This window comes from Drosophila serrata, unplaced genomic scaffold (genome assembly GCF_035046125.1).
Source record: "Drosophila serrata isolate PLE 108 unplaced genomic scaffold, ASM3504612v1 contig_272, whole genome shotgun sequence".
Lineage (NCBI taxonomy): Eukaryota > Metazoa > Arthropoda > Insecta > Diptera > Drosophilidae > Drosophila > Drosophila serrata.
Window position 1 is genome coordinate 10,723,060 of NW_028257170.1, and position 13,040 is coordinate 10,736,099.

Sequence of the window (13,040 nt, forward strand, 5' to 3'; positions counted from 1 at the left end):
GAAACACTTTTTTTTTAATATAAAAACAGCAAAACTTCCACAGAACTATAATAGTGGTATTTAATGGTATTTATTTTTATTCATGGTATTTCTTTTCTTACCTTCCGCGGCCACACTGCAGACCACAAACAGCGGCTTTTCACGTTTTCTTTCGCAAAAAAACTATAAAAATAGGTTAATTTAAGTATTAAATACCTGTGCAAAACACACAACAGTCATGGCGGATGCCGCAGCACGTCAGCTGCAGTACGAGTACAAGGCGGTAAGTGCAGAATCGCGACCGGAAAACTTTCCCTGTCCATGCGGCGTCCTCGGAAGATTTCACAAACACACTAAATGCAATTTTGTATTTTTTCAGAACTCCAATCTTGTGCTGCAAGCCGATGTCCGACTCATTGAACGGCCGCGTCGCGATGAGGCCACTGGCGAGGTGTGCTCCCTGGTGGGAAAGCTAGACGGCACCCGGATGGGCGATCGATACCAGCGCACCAAACCGGAGAAGACGGAGGAGCGCAAAGTAAAGCGGCAGAAGCGCGACGAGGCGCAGTACGACTTTGAGCGTATGAAGGGCGCTACGTTGCTGTCCGAGGGCATCGATGAGATGGTTGGTATTGTGTACCGTCCGAAGACGCAGGAAACCCGCCAAACCTACGAGGTGCTGCTCAGTTTCATCCAGGAAGCTCTTGGGGATCAGCCTCGGGATATCCTGTGCGGCGCCGCCGATGAGATCTTAGCTGTGCTAAAGAATGATCGTCTGAAGGATCGGGAGCGTAAGAGGGATGTGGACAGTTTGTTGGGCTCGGTCACCGACGAGCGGTTTGCTCTGCTCGTCAACCTTGGCAAGAAGATCACAGACTTTGGCAGCGACGCTGTTAATGCGCTGACTGCGGCGCCAAACAACGAGGAGCAGATCGACGAAACCTACGGCATCAACGTACAGTTCGAGGAGTCCGAAGAGGAGAGCGACAATGACATGTACGGCGAGATCCGTGACGACGAGGGCCAGGATGAGGGCGAAGAGGCGCGCATTGATCACACCCTGCATGCAGAGAATGTAAGTAATGTAATTGAGAGTGGCAGACCCAAATTTAATTTACACTTCTATTCCCAGCTTGCTAATGAGGAGGCGGCGAACAATGTGAAGAAAGACCGCTCCCTGCATCCACTGGACATAGATGCTTATTGGCTGCAGCGTTGTCTGAGCAAGTTTTACAAGGACGCCATGGTGTCACAGAGCAAGGCGGCCGATGTGCTCAAGATCCTCAAAGATGCCGCCGACGAGCGAGACTGCGAGAACCAATTGGTGCTCCTACTGGGCTACGATTGCTTTGATTTTATCAAACAGTTGAAGGTGAACCGACAGATGATTCTGTACTGCACCATGTTGGCCTCGGCCCAAACGGACAGCGAACGCCAAAGAATACGCGAGAAAATGCGTGGTAACTCAGCGCTGGCCAAGATTCTCAGACAGCTGGACACTGGCAAGTCCGAGGAGCAGGAGGAGGGTGAGACCCGGGGAAGCAAACGCGGGAAAGGTGATTCCGAGGATGGAGGAGCAGCAGCTGCTGGTCAGGTGGCTGGTGTTCGCCAGCTTCTTGAATTGGATGAACTGGCCTTCACACAGGGTTCTCATTTCATGGCTAACAAGCGGTGCCAGCTGCCGGATGGTTCGTACAGGAAGCAGCGCAAGGGCTACGAGGAGGTGCATGTGCCGGCTTTGAAGCCAGTGCCCTTCGACTCCAACGAGGAGCTGCAGCCTGTGGATAAGCTGCCGAAGTATGTCCAGCCTGTGTTCGAGGGCTTCAAGACGCTCAACCGCATCCAGAGTCGCTTGTACAAGGCCGCGCTGGACAGTGATGAGAATATGCTGCTGTGTGCACCCACCGGAGCGGGTAAGACCAATGTGGCGCTGCTCACCATGATGCGGGAAATCGGTAAGCACATAAACGAGGACGGCACCATCAATGCGCAGGACTTCAAGATCATCTACGTGGCCCCCATGAAGTCGTTGGTGCAGGAAATGGTGGGCAATTTCGGACGTCGTCTTGCCTGCTATAACCTCACGGTCTCCGAGTTGACCGGCGACCATCAGCTGACCAGGGAGCAAATTGCGGCCACCCAGGTTATAGTTTGCACCCCGGAGAAGTGGGATATCATCACGCGGAAGGGCGGAGAGCGAACATTTGTGAGCCTGGTGCGCTTGGTCATCATCGATGAAATCCATTTGCTGCACGACGAGCGAGGTCCGGTGTTGGAGGCTTTAGTGGCGCGTACCATTCGTAATATTGAGACCACTCAGGAGGAGGTGCGTCTAGTGGGACTGTCGGCCACGCTGCCCAATTACCAGGATGTGGCTACTTTCTTGCGCGTAAAGCCGGACAAGGGACTCTTCTACTTCGACAACAGCTATCGACCAGTGTCTCTGGAGCAGCAGTACATTGGTGTGACCGAGAAGAAGGCTCTGAAGCGCTTCCAGGTGATGAACGAGATCGTCTACGAGAAGACTATGGAGCATGCCGGCCGAAATCAGGTGCTGGTGTTTGTACACTCGCGCAAGGAGACCGGCAAAACGGCCAGGGCGGTGAGGGACATGTGCCTGGAGCAGGACACTCTCGGCAGCTTCCTGAGGGAGGGATCTGCCAGCATGGAAGTGCTTCGCACTGAGGCCGAGCAAGTAAAGAACACCGAGTTGAAGGAACTGCTGCCCTACGGCTTTGCCATCCATCATGCTGGAATGACGCGTGTGGATCGTACCCTTGTTGAGGATCTCTTTGCGGACCGGCACATCCAGGTTCTGGTTTCCACAGCCACTTTGGCCTGGGGTGTGAATCTGCCGGCGCACACGGTAATCATCAAGGGAACGCAAGTCTACAACCCGGAGAAGGGTCGCTGGGTAGAGTTGAGTGCTCTGGATGTCCTGCAGATGTTGGGTCGCGCCGGACGACCGCAGTACGATACCAAAGGCGAGGGCATTCTCATCACCAACCATAGCGAGCTGCAGTTCTATCTCTCCCTGCTCAACCAGCAGCTTCCCATCGAGTCGCAGTTCATCTCCAAGCTCCCGGACATGCTGAACGCAGAGATTGTTCTGGGAACAGTGCAGCATCTGCAGGACGCAGTTAATTGGCTTGGCTATACTTACCTCTACATCAGAATGTTAAGGAATCCCACCTTGTACGGAGTATCACATGACGCGATCAAGGCTGATCCCCTGTTGGAACAGCACCGTGCGGATCTGCTTCACACCGCTGCCTGTTGTCTGGAGAGGAGTGGCCTGGTCAAGTACGAACGGAAGACGGGACACTTTCAGGTCACCGATCTCGGCCGGATTGCTTCTCACTATTACCTAACGCACGAGACCATGCTGACGTACAACCAATTGCTAAAGCAAACGCTTAGCGAGATCGAGCTGTTTCGTGTGTTTTCCTTGTCCTCCGAATTCCGACACATCTCGGTGCGAGAGGAGGAGAAACTGGAGCTGCAGAAGCTTATGGAACGAGTCCCTATACCCATCAAGGAGTCGATCGAGGAGCACAGCGCCAAGGTAAACGTGCTGCTGCAGGCCTATATCTCGCAATTGAAGTTGGAGGGCTTCGCTTTGATGTCAGACATGGTGTTCATCACCCAATCCGCTGCCCGTTTAATGCGTGCCATCTTCGAGATAGTCCTGACCCGAGGCTGGGCCCAACTAGCGGACAAAACGCTGACGCTATGCAAGATGATTGACCGACGCATGTGGCAATCCATGACGCCGCTGCGCCAGTTCAAGAAGATGCCCGATGAGATAGCCAAGAAGCTGGAGAAGAAGCACTTCCCATGGGCCAGGCTCTACGATCTGGAGCCCCACGAACTGGGCGAGCTGATTCGCGTACCCAAATTGGGCAAGACGATTCACAAGTTCGTGCATCAGTTCCCCAAGCTGGAGCTCTCCACGCACATTCAGCCCATAACCAGGGGAACACTCAGGGTGGAGCTTACCATTACACCCGATTTCCAGTGGGACGAGAAGGTTCACGGCCAGTCTGAGGGATTCTGGGTGCTCATTGAAGACGTGGACTCGGAACTCATACTTCATCACGAGTTCTTCCTGCTGAAGCAGAAGTATTCCCAGGACGAGCACCAGTTGAAGTTCTTCGTGCCCGTTTTTGAGCCCCTGCCGCCACAGTACTTCCTCCGGATTGTCTCGGATCGTTGGATCGGTGCCGAAACTCAGTTGCCCGTGTCCTTCCGTCATCTCATTCTGCCCGAAAAGAATATGCCGCCGACAGAGCTGCTGGATCTGCAACCGCTGCCCATTAGTGCTTTGCGTCAGCCAAAGTTTGAGGCATTTTACTCGCAGCAATTTCCGCAGTTTAATCCCATACAGACGCAGGTCTTCAACGCAGTCTATAATAGCGATGAGAACGTCTTTGTTGGAGCTCCGACTGGCTCTGGCAAGATGACCATTGCCGAGTTTGCCATTATGCGATTATTCACCACACAATCGGATGCCAGATGCGTGTACCTGGTTTCCCAGGAGGCTCTGGCTGATCTGGTCTTTGCGGATTGGCACGGAAAGTTTGCGGCGCTGGACATCAAGGTCGTCAAGTTGACGGGCGAAACTGGAACGGATCTCAAGCTGATAGCCAAGGGACAGTTGGTGATTACAACGGCGGATAAGTGGGATGTGTTGTCTCGCCGATGGAAGCAGAGGAAGAATGTGCAGCTGGTGAACCTGTTTATTGTGGACGAACTACAACTGGTGGGCGGCGAGGATGGGCCTGTGCTGGAAATTGTGTGCTCTAGGATGCGGTACATTAGCTCACAGATTGAGAAGCAGATCAGAATTGTGGCTCTTTCCGCCTCTCTGACCGATGCTAGGGATGTGGCCCAGTGGCTGGGATGCAATCCCAATGCCACCTTTAACTTCCATCCAAGTGTGCGTCCCATTCCCTTGGAGTTGCACATCCAGGGTTTTAATGTCACCCACAACGCCACCAGAATTGCCACCATGTCGAAACCCGTTTACAATGCCATCCTGAAGTACAGTGTCCACAAGCCGGTTATTGTGTTCGTATCTTCGAGAAAACAGGCCCGGCTTACTGCGATAGATATCCTGACCTATGCTGCTTCGGACTTGCAACCGAATCGCTTCTTCCACGCCGAGGAGGAGGACATCAAGCCGTTCCTGGAGCGAATGACGGATAAAACTTTGAAGGAAACTCTAGCCCAAGGAGTGGCGTACCTACACGAGGGTCTATCCTCCTCCGATCATCGCCTGGTGGAGCAGCTGTTCGACTCGGGAGCCGTGCAAGTGGCCGTTGTGTCCCGAGATCTCTGCTGGGGAATGAGCATATCCGCTCACTTGGTGATCATTATGGACACACAGTTTTACAATGGCAAGAATCATTCTTACGAGGATTACCCCATAACGGACGTGCTGCAAATGATCGGAAGAGCTAACCGGCCCAATGAGGATGCGGATGCCAAATGCGTCCTGATGTGTCAGAGCAGCAAGAAAGACTTCTTCAAGAAGTTCATCAATGAGCCGCTGCCAATCGAAAGCCACTTGGATCACCGAATGCACGATCACTTTAACGCTGAGGTGGTGACCAAGACGATTGAGAACAAACAGGATGCCGTGGACTACCTCACGTGGACTTTCCTCTACCGAAGACTAACCCAGAATCCGAACTATTACAATCTCCAGGGTGTCACGCATCGCCATCTATCCGATCATCTGTCCGAGTTGGTGGAGAACACTCTGAGCGACCTAGAGCAGTCGAAGTGCATAAGTGTAGAGGATGACATGGACACGCTGCCCCTCAATCTGGGCATGATTGCGGCCTATTATTACATCAACTACACGACTATTGGTAAGGGGAACAAAATTGTTAATTAATTGATGTGGAATAACTTATTTAATTTTGTATTTTTTAATTTTTATTTGCGTAGAACTCTTTAGTTTGTCGCTGAACAGCAAAACAAAAGTGCGTGGCCTGCTGGAGATAATCTCATCGGCAGCGGAGTACGAGGATGTGGTGGTCAGGCATCATGAAGAGCAGGTCCTGCGCACACTGTCTCAGCGATTGCCGAACAAGCTTACGGGACCCAATGAAACGGCTCCAAAGTAAGTTAAGCAATTACTTAATCAATAAAATCCCTATTCTAAGCCCAAATTTATTACAGGTTCAATGACCCGCATATTAAGACCAATTTGCTGCTCCAGGCCCATCTCTCGCGTCTGCAGTTGGGACCTGAGCTCCAGGGCGATACGGAGCAGATACTTAGCAAGGCCATTCGACTCATACAGGCCTGTGTAGATGTGCTCAGTTCGAACGGTTGGCTCTCGCCGGCTGTGGCTGCCATGGAGCTGGCCCAGATGGTCACACAGGCCATGTGGAGCAAGGACTCGTATTTGCGACAGCTGCCGCACTTCAGTGCCGAAATAGTCAAGCGGTGCACAGAGAAGGTAAAGGATTGAGATGCTACCTTTAAAGCGATTGTTACTATTTTATCTTGCTTTGCAGAAAATCGAAACCGTTTTCGATATTATGGAACTGGAGGATGAGGATCGCTCGAGGTTGTTGCAGCTTTCGGACTTGCAAATGGCCGATGTGGCACGCTTCTGCAATCGCTATCCCAACATTGAACTCAACTATGAGGTAGTGGACAAGGATCGCATCAATTCGGGTTCAACTGTCAATGTCGTTGTCCAACTGGAGCGTGAGGACGAGGTCACCGGCCCGGTCATTGCTCCGTTCTTCCCCCAGAAGCGAGAGGAGGGCTGGTGGGTCGTTATTGGCGATCCGAAGACCAATTCCCTGCTATCCATCAAGCGTCTGACACTACAGCAGAAGGCAAAGGTTAAGCTGGACTTTGTGGCCCCCAGTCCGGGAAAGCACGACTATACTCTGTACTACATGAGCGATTCCTACCTGGGATGCGATCAGGAGTACAAATTCTCCATTGAAGTGGGTGACTTCCAATCGGAGAGCGAAAGCGAGTCGGATTAGTGTAGAGGATTGGGCTTAGTTGGGCAAAAAAGATGAACTACTTTTACAATTTAACTTTTTCAATTGTAGTAATAGATACGAGAAGTATCTCTACAAAGTAAGCGCAAAAACCATTATCCATAAAATAAACCAAATTTTTAAAACTCTAAGAAACCTTTTCATATTAATATTATTTTTAATATAATATTTAAGGTAAAGCTGCTAATGAACACCTCAGGTTTTGACTTGTTTGGGAGCAGAGAGTCTACTGGATAGTCCAAAGGGTAAACTACCTTAAAAGATTAAAATATATTTAAGTTATGTGATGGCATTCTTTTTTGAGGTTCTTATTAGCTTGCATTATCTATCTTTATTTCGTATCTTGATCCCTTAAAAGAAATTTATTATGCACCTTACCTTTTAGAATTCCTCGATCTTTTGTGGTACTTTTCTTTTTCTTATTTCGATTATTAGCCAAACATATATTTTTCATATTATTTTGAACAGTTTACTTGATCATAAATATTTATTCAAACACATTTTCACACAAATATTGCATTCCCAGGATAAACTGACTATGGCAATTAACGGCTCACAGAAACCGCCGATCCATGGCTGCTGCCTTTGTTGGCTCCTCCATTGGCGAAGCTGTTCGTGGAGCTAAAGTTAATGGTCTGTCCGTTGGGCAGGTGATAAACCTGGCTCAGTGAGGCACCAGCAGCATTATTAGTGCCAAAGGGGTTGGTATTTTGCGACTGGGTGGCTGTGCTGGCCGAGGAGGCACCAAATGATCCGTTGGCACTCTGCGACTGGAAGCCCTGCGCTTGTCCAATGGCAGCCGAGGAGCCGGAGTTAGGTCCATTGTTGTAGTGACTATTGGCAGCACCATTGGAGGCAGCCTGCTCCTGATTGTAGCCATTGGGTCCAAGGGGTCCGAGCGGGTTTAGCTGGACATTGGCATTAGCATTGCCGCCATTTGGTCCGGCTCCAACATCAACGCCCGCCTTGGTGCCGCCAGATCCGGCCGTTGTGCCTGCCTGCACGTTTGAACCGAATCCTTGGTTTCCACCAAAACCGCCTCCAAAGCCCTGATTTCCTTTGAAGCCCTGGTTTCCACCAAAACCGCTTCCGAAGCCTGGATTTCCAGCATACTGATTACCGAATTGTCGGCCAAATTGACGCTTCACCCTCTTGTGGGTGGCATATATGCCCGATTCTAGAGCAGAGCGTACGCGTCGCACCTGCGGATTGGACTTTGGCTTGATGTATAGGGCGGATTCCACTACCACTTCCTCAATAGTCGCACCCTTCGAGGCTGAAAAACATATTAAGTTTAAATTTATTACTTATTTAAGGGGTTTAAATTTTAAGTAATAACAATAAAGGAAGCTAATTTCGGCACGCCGAAGTTTATATACCCTTGCAGATAGAACTTCTATGACTAGGAATCCATACCATATAAATTAAATATATTTGTGTTAAAAAACAATGAAGTAATACCTGCTTCATTCATTCACCTATACATATTATATTTACAGTTTTACATTCACAGATTTGCATTTTTCCTCTACATCAAACGATCGTTTGTATGGCACCTATATGATATAGTCGTCCGATTTTCATGAAATTTTACACAAAATTTAAGACTAATATAAAATGGCTATACCTCAAATTTGATGAAAATCAGCTGAAAACTGAGCTATATGATATAGTAGTCCGATTTTCATAAAATTTTATACAAAAGTGTAGAGTATAGTAAAATGGCTAAATCTCAAATTTGATCAAATTCTGTTGAAAACTAAAAATGTTATTTTTTTTTTTGTAAAAATTATCCGATCATTCCTATGGCAGCTATATGATATAGTAGTCCGATCTGGCCCGTTCCGACATATATACGAGTGAGAGTATATAGAAGGATAACTACAAAGTTTCATTCAGATAGCTTAAAAACTGAGAGACTAGTTTGCATAGAAACGGACAGAAGGACAGACGGACATGGCTAGATCGACTCGGCTGTTGATCCTGATCAAGAATATATATACTTTATATTGTCGGAGGTGCCTCCTTCACTACGTTGCAAACTTCTGACTGAAATTATAATACCCTGCAAGGGTATAAAAATATATACGATAATCGGTAAAATATATTTGACTTTTAAATGTATTAGTTAATTGTTTGGATAAAGATCTTTGCTCTTTATGTTTAAAAGTTTGCTATTTTATAGTCGTTGTCAGTAGTTTTCATTTATGTATTTAAAGTCTCGAAAGATATTAGAAAAATATGTTAAAACTTGTTTAATAGTTAATGAATTTTTTAGAAACTGTTGGCTTTATTTATCTGGTGGGTTCAAAATAAATAAAATAATAATATTTAAAAATAAAAGGATAACCAAAAATAAAAGGAATTTAACACTACACAAAGATGTATACAACTAAATCTATTGACGCCTTAAAGATTAAGAAATACTTTCAAAAAACATAAACGATATTAAAACGATTTTAAAATTAAAGTTTAAGATTACACAAGCTTTAAAATCAAAAAATTTCCATAAATTTAAAGGCTATAAAAAACCCTAGTCAATGAATATCTGCTTTTTATTACAAAAAAAAAAAATAAATAAATAAAAACAAAATCTAATTAAGACCCAAGACTTACGCAAATCAACTTCGCCGGTCTGGACCTGCTTCTCGTTGCGCTGCCTCAGTTGGGGGAATGCTGACGCGGCTCCCAGACAGGCGAGGGCCACAATTAGCACCGACGGATTCATTTCGAATTCTTCGAATAGAGTTCTCTTGGGGTTGAGTCTGGGGACTTGGGAGAGATCGCTGTGCTGGGCACGTCCGCTAGCTATGGCGCCTCGCGTACAACTGTTGGCTTGGATCTCCGCCTCTTCCACATGTGCCGATGCCGATGTCGATCCAACTCTCACTTTTCAATCGCCACAGGGGGCGTCCCCTTTTGTTCGCCGGCGCTAATTGCTTCTATCAATATTCAAAATGTTTCGGCAAATACCAGAAACAAAAAACTGAATTGTATAATCAAACGATTTTTGGCACATGTAACCCCAGATGCAAACATATTTAATAAAGTTGTATTGTTATGTAGGAAAAAACACGAAACGGGTGTACAAAGGCCGAAACCGGTTTGCATCCCAAAAGCTCGTCAAGGAACTAGTTTGGTTTTCTTTTGTTTTGTTTATTTTTTACGCTCTGCCTTTGGATTTCCTTTTCGGGAAACAGATGTTGTCCAGAACATTTACGGATCTCAAGAGAGGCGGAGGCGTATCGCTAGATGTGTGTGGAGGGGGCAACCCAATGAACTTCTGTCTGGTATTCTCAGTGCCGACCGATTGTCTGCCCTTCCTGCCAGCTGATAAGAGGGGCAGACCCCCTAATACATTATATTTCTGATCTCAATTAGTTGAATTGAAAACATAGAACAGATTTTTTTTTAAATATAATGTGATATATGGTGGAAAATTTATAGAAATATTTTTGAAAACAACAAATTAAGAAACATTTTATCAAGCACATTTTTTTAAGGCTAAGCAACATGAAATTGGTGGAAAATGTGTGTAGATTTTCTTAAAAACTGTTTTGAAGATAGAATTCTTATAAAAAACCCAACAATATTCCACAGAAAACTTACAATACCTTTACACTATACATAATTCGAATAAACTTTATTATTATTTGCTTCACTTTTAATTTATATCTATATAAGTATAAGATAATTGTTTTAAAACTTTAAGTATGATGTGCAATAGGAATCGAAACACGAATTAAGACACTCACACTAAGCTTCCTTCCTTCCGAAGTGAACAAAATTAACAAAAAGGGATGGATGTCTTGTTGAGATCGCTTAATCGAACAGAGATTATTAGTGTATGAACTAAATGGAAAAAACAATGAATGGGTATAAATTTAAAATTTTTGTTTTTGTACAACTTGAGAGTCGTGATGAGGCGCTTGAATGGTTCCTTTGTGTGGCTTTTCGTTTTGCGAGATTTTCCTTACGTCTATTAATGCTACCATGTCGTAGACCGCCGATACCTTTCTTTAATGCTTACGCTTAAGTTAAGGAAACAACATAAACTGAGCACTTTTCGAATTCGAATAGTTGGCAGCAAACCTAGGATAAGTGGTTAAGCTACTCAATGCCATGGGCGAAGATCATGACCAGGCCGGGATCGATCATGACGTCCTCAGTCATATGAAGGTTGTCGCAGCTCAGTACGAGTACAGCCTGCTTGCCTGTCGTTCAATTAACAATTGATTTGATAAATAAATAAATAAACTAATGCAACTGGCTTACCTGGAATGCGTCGGCACACATAGTTGTCGTAGATCCTACGGTTGGTTTGTCGCGTCTCCAGAGAACTGAGGCCCCTTGGCCAGCGTCGTTCGTGACAGAACTCCATTAGGCTATCCAGGATGTGTGGCGGACAACCCGACTCTGACAGAGCACGCTTGATCATAAGCTGTGGAGAAGTTATTTTGGAAATTATTGTATAAAAGTAATTTATGTACATTTACAAGACTTAGATATAATATAGTGGTAATTTATCTAATCTTTTAGTGTTTTTTGATAATATATTGATTGATATATCGGTTTCAAGATCTTATCTAATCTTTATACAAGTTCCATATTCACGACTGGATCTCTACGTATTTTTTTAACTTTAGGAGCATTACAAAATTTTTCCAAATACATTTTCATTAATAAGAGAAAACTCCCATCTTACCTGCAAAGCATCGTCGGGCGTCGAGATCATTCCCCCCCACCTTGTCACCCTGGCCCGGGGCAACGTGCTGCTCCAGCGGATCACTTCATCGCGCTCCATCTGGTCGGCTATTGCCCGCATCGCCGGATTGGAGACTCGCATGGCACGCATAAAGTCCTTGAACAGCTGCAGCTCTCGCTTTAGCTCGTTGATGGTCAGCTGCTGGTCGGTTAGCTCAGATTTCAGTTCGCCCATTTTCTCCGTCTGCTTCACGATAAGAGTGCGCAGCTCGCGAACACAGTTATGGTCTTTTAGCTCGTCCTTGGGTATGTCAAAGCCGCACCCTTTCTCGCACGGAAACGGACGCTTGGGATTGTGGATGCACTCCTCCAAATGCGAGTTGTACGCATCCAACTTCAGAACGGCCGAGCAGCCATACAGGGCATTGTCGCAGGTAATAGACAGTCTGTGGACAGAAGGGGCCATTGGTTAAGAGAAGCTGGGAGAAAGGGAGTGACAGGCTCTCACCTGGACAGCAGGTTGCGCAATATACGGGGAACGGCGCGCAGGTTGGCGGTTGTCAGGGCGTTGCGATCCACGGGACATGTGGGCTGGCGAGTCAGCCACTCGTTGATGCATGCGCGACAGAAGGCGTGTTCGCACATCACCGCCTGCATCAAGAAATCCAAGGTATGTTAGCTGTATGTGTACTTCGCACGAACTGCAAACAAAACAAACCTGAAGCGGATCCTCTAGCACACCGGAGCAGATGGGGCAGGTGAGCTCCTCGTCGACCTCCCCCTGAAAGCGGTTGACGTCGTAGCCCATCTCAGTTTTCGTATCCGCTGCTCAAGCCATTCATCAGCCTGGACAAACTATTTATTTACAGCGTTTTTCTGCGGATTGCAAAATGTTTAGCTTTTTTTTTGTTTTTTTATTTGTCCAGTAGTGTGACCATTTCTGGTGATACAATTAATACCAGCGGTCAGCCTAGAAATATGAACATGTTTGGTCACATTCTTATATATTTGAATTCATAATTTTTGTATTATTTAAAACAATAAAAAACAAATAAAAAAGTGTTCATATATATTTTAATTTCTAAAACAGTATATTTATATATTGATTATATTTAGATTTACTGTATATGATGTTTACTAAAATTTGTATAGAAAGTGTAACAACGATCATAAATATTTTAATAGGAATCTGTTAAAAAAGCTATGTTTGCATTTTAAACAATGTATATTGTGTAGTTTGCCTGGAATGATTTATATATTTACAAGTAATTGTAGCAAATGATTGTAAAATATATTTTTTTGTGGTCCTAATTTTGTGTTTAA

The 13,040-nt window shown here is 45.9% G+C and overlaps 3 protein-coding genes across 4 annotated transcripts; 1 reads left to right on the top strand and 2 right to left on the bottom strand.

Annotated features, from left to right (window-relative positions):
* The first annotated feature begins 84 nt into the window (after positions 1–84).
* Positions 85–7,148, top strand: Brr2 (U5 small nuclear ribonucleoprotein l(3)72Ab). 2 transcript variants are annotated; one of them, XM_020960245.2, is made up of 6 exons: positions 85–262; positions 359–1,054; positions 1,112–5,855; positions 5,935–6,109; positions 6,169–6,451; positions 6,510–7,148. In XM_020960245.2, exons 1-6 carry the CDS (start codon positions 218–220, stop codon positions 6,993–6,995), a joined length of 6,429 nt encoding a protein of 2,142 aa, XP_020815904.1. In that variant the 5' UTR covers positions 85–217; the 3' UTR covers positions 6,996–7,148. The 2 variants fall into 2 exon arrangements, with proteins under 2 accessions (XP_020815904.1, XP_086689846.1); XM_086833720.1 differs by having other exon boundaries at positions 359–5,855.
* A 333-nt stretch (positions 7,149–7,481) lies between these two features.
* On the bottom strand, positions 7,482–10,135 carry LOC110190196 (uncharacterized). Its single transcript, XM_020960548.2, has 2 exons — positions 9,630–10,135; positions 7,482–8,289 (listed from the first exon to the last, which is right to left on the bottom strand). The coding sequence occupies exons 1-2, from the start codon at positions 9,739–9,741 to the stop codon at positions 7,559–7,561; spliced, it is 843 nt and encodes a 280-aa protein (XP_020816207.2). The 5' UTR covers positions 9,742–10,135; the 3' UTR covers positions 7,482–7,558.
* A 493-nt stretch (positions 10,136–10,628) lies between these two features.
* elgi (E3 ubiquitin-protein ligase NRDP1 elgi) lies at positions 10,629–12,699 on the bottom strand. The gene is made up of 5 exons (XM_020960433.2): positions 12,436–12,699; positions 12,226–12,368; positions 11,719–12,163; positions 11,289–11,454; positions 10,629–11,227 (listed from the first exon to the last, which is right to left on the bottom strand). Exons 1-5 carry the CDS (start codon positions 12,523–12,525, stop codon positions 11,124–11,126), a joined length of 948 nt encoding a protein of 315 aa, XP_020816092.2. The 5' UTR covers positions 12,526–12,699; the 3' UTR covers positions 10,629–11,123.
* Between the last annotated feature and the right edge of the window lie 341 nt (positions 12,700–13,040).

Coding starts and splice junctions, on each gene's coding strand:
- elgi (XM_020960433.2), bottom strand. CDS start 12,525: ATGGGCTACGACGTCAACCGCTTTCAGGGGGAGGTCGACGAGGAGCTC. Junction 12,369..12,435: donor TGCTAGAGGATCCGCTTCAG/GTTTGTTTTGTT, acceptor TTCTTGATGCAG/GCGGTGATGTGCGAACACGC. Junction 12,164..12,225: donor TTGCGCAACCTGCTGTCCAG/GTGAGAGCCTGT, acceptor TTCTGTCCACAG/ACTGTCTATTACCTGCGACA.
- Brr2 (XM_086833720.1), top strand. CDS start 218: ATGGCGGATGCCGCAGCACGTCAGCTGCAGTACGAGTACAAGGCG. Junction 263..358: donor TGCAGTACGAGTACAAGGCG/GTAAGTGCAGAA, acceptor GTATTTTTTCAG/AACTCCAATCTTGTGCTGCA. Junction 6,110..6,168: donor CCCAATGAAACGGCTCCAAA/GTAAGTTAAGCA, acceptor AATTTATTACAG/GTTCAATGACCCGCATATTA.
- LOC110190196 (XM_020960548.2), bottom strand. CDS start 9,741: ATGAATCCGTCGGTGCTAATTGTGGCCCTCGCCTGTCTGGGAGCCGCG. Junction 8,290..9,629: donor GACCGGCGAAGTTGATTTGC/GTAAGTCTTGGG, acceptor TATGTTTTTCAG/CCTCGAAGGGTGCGACTATT.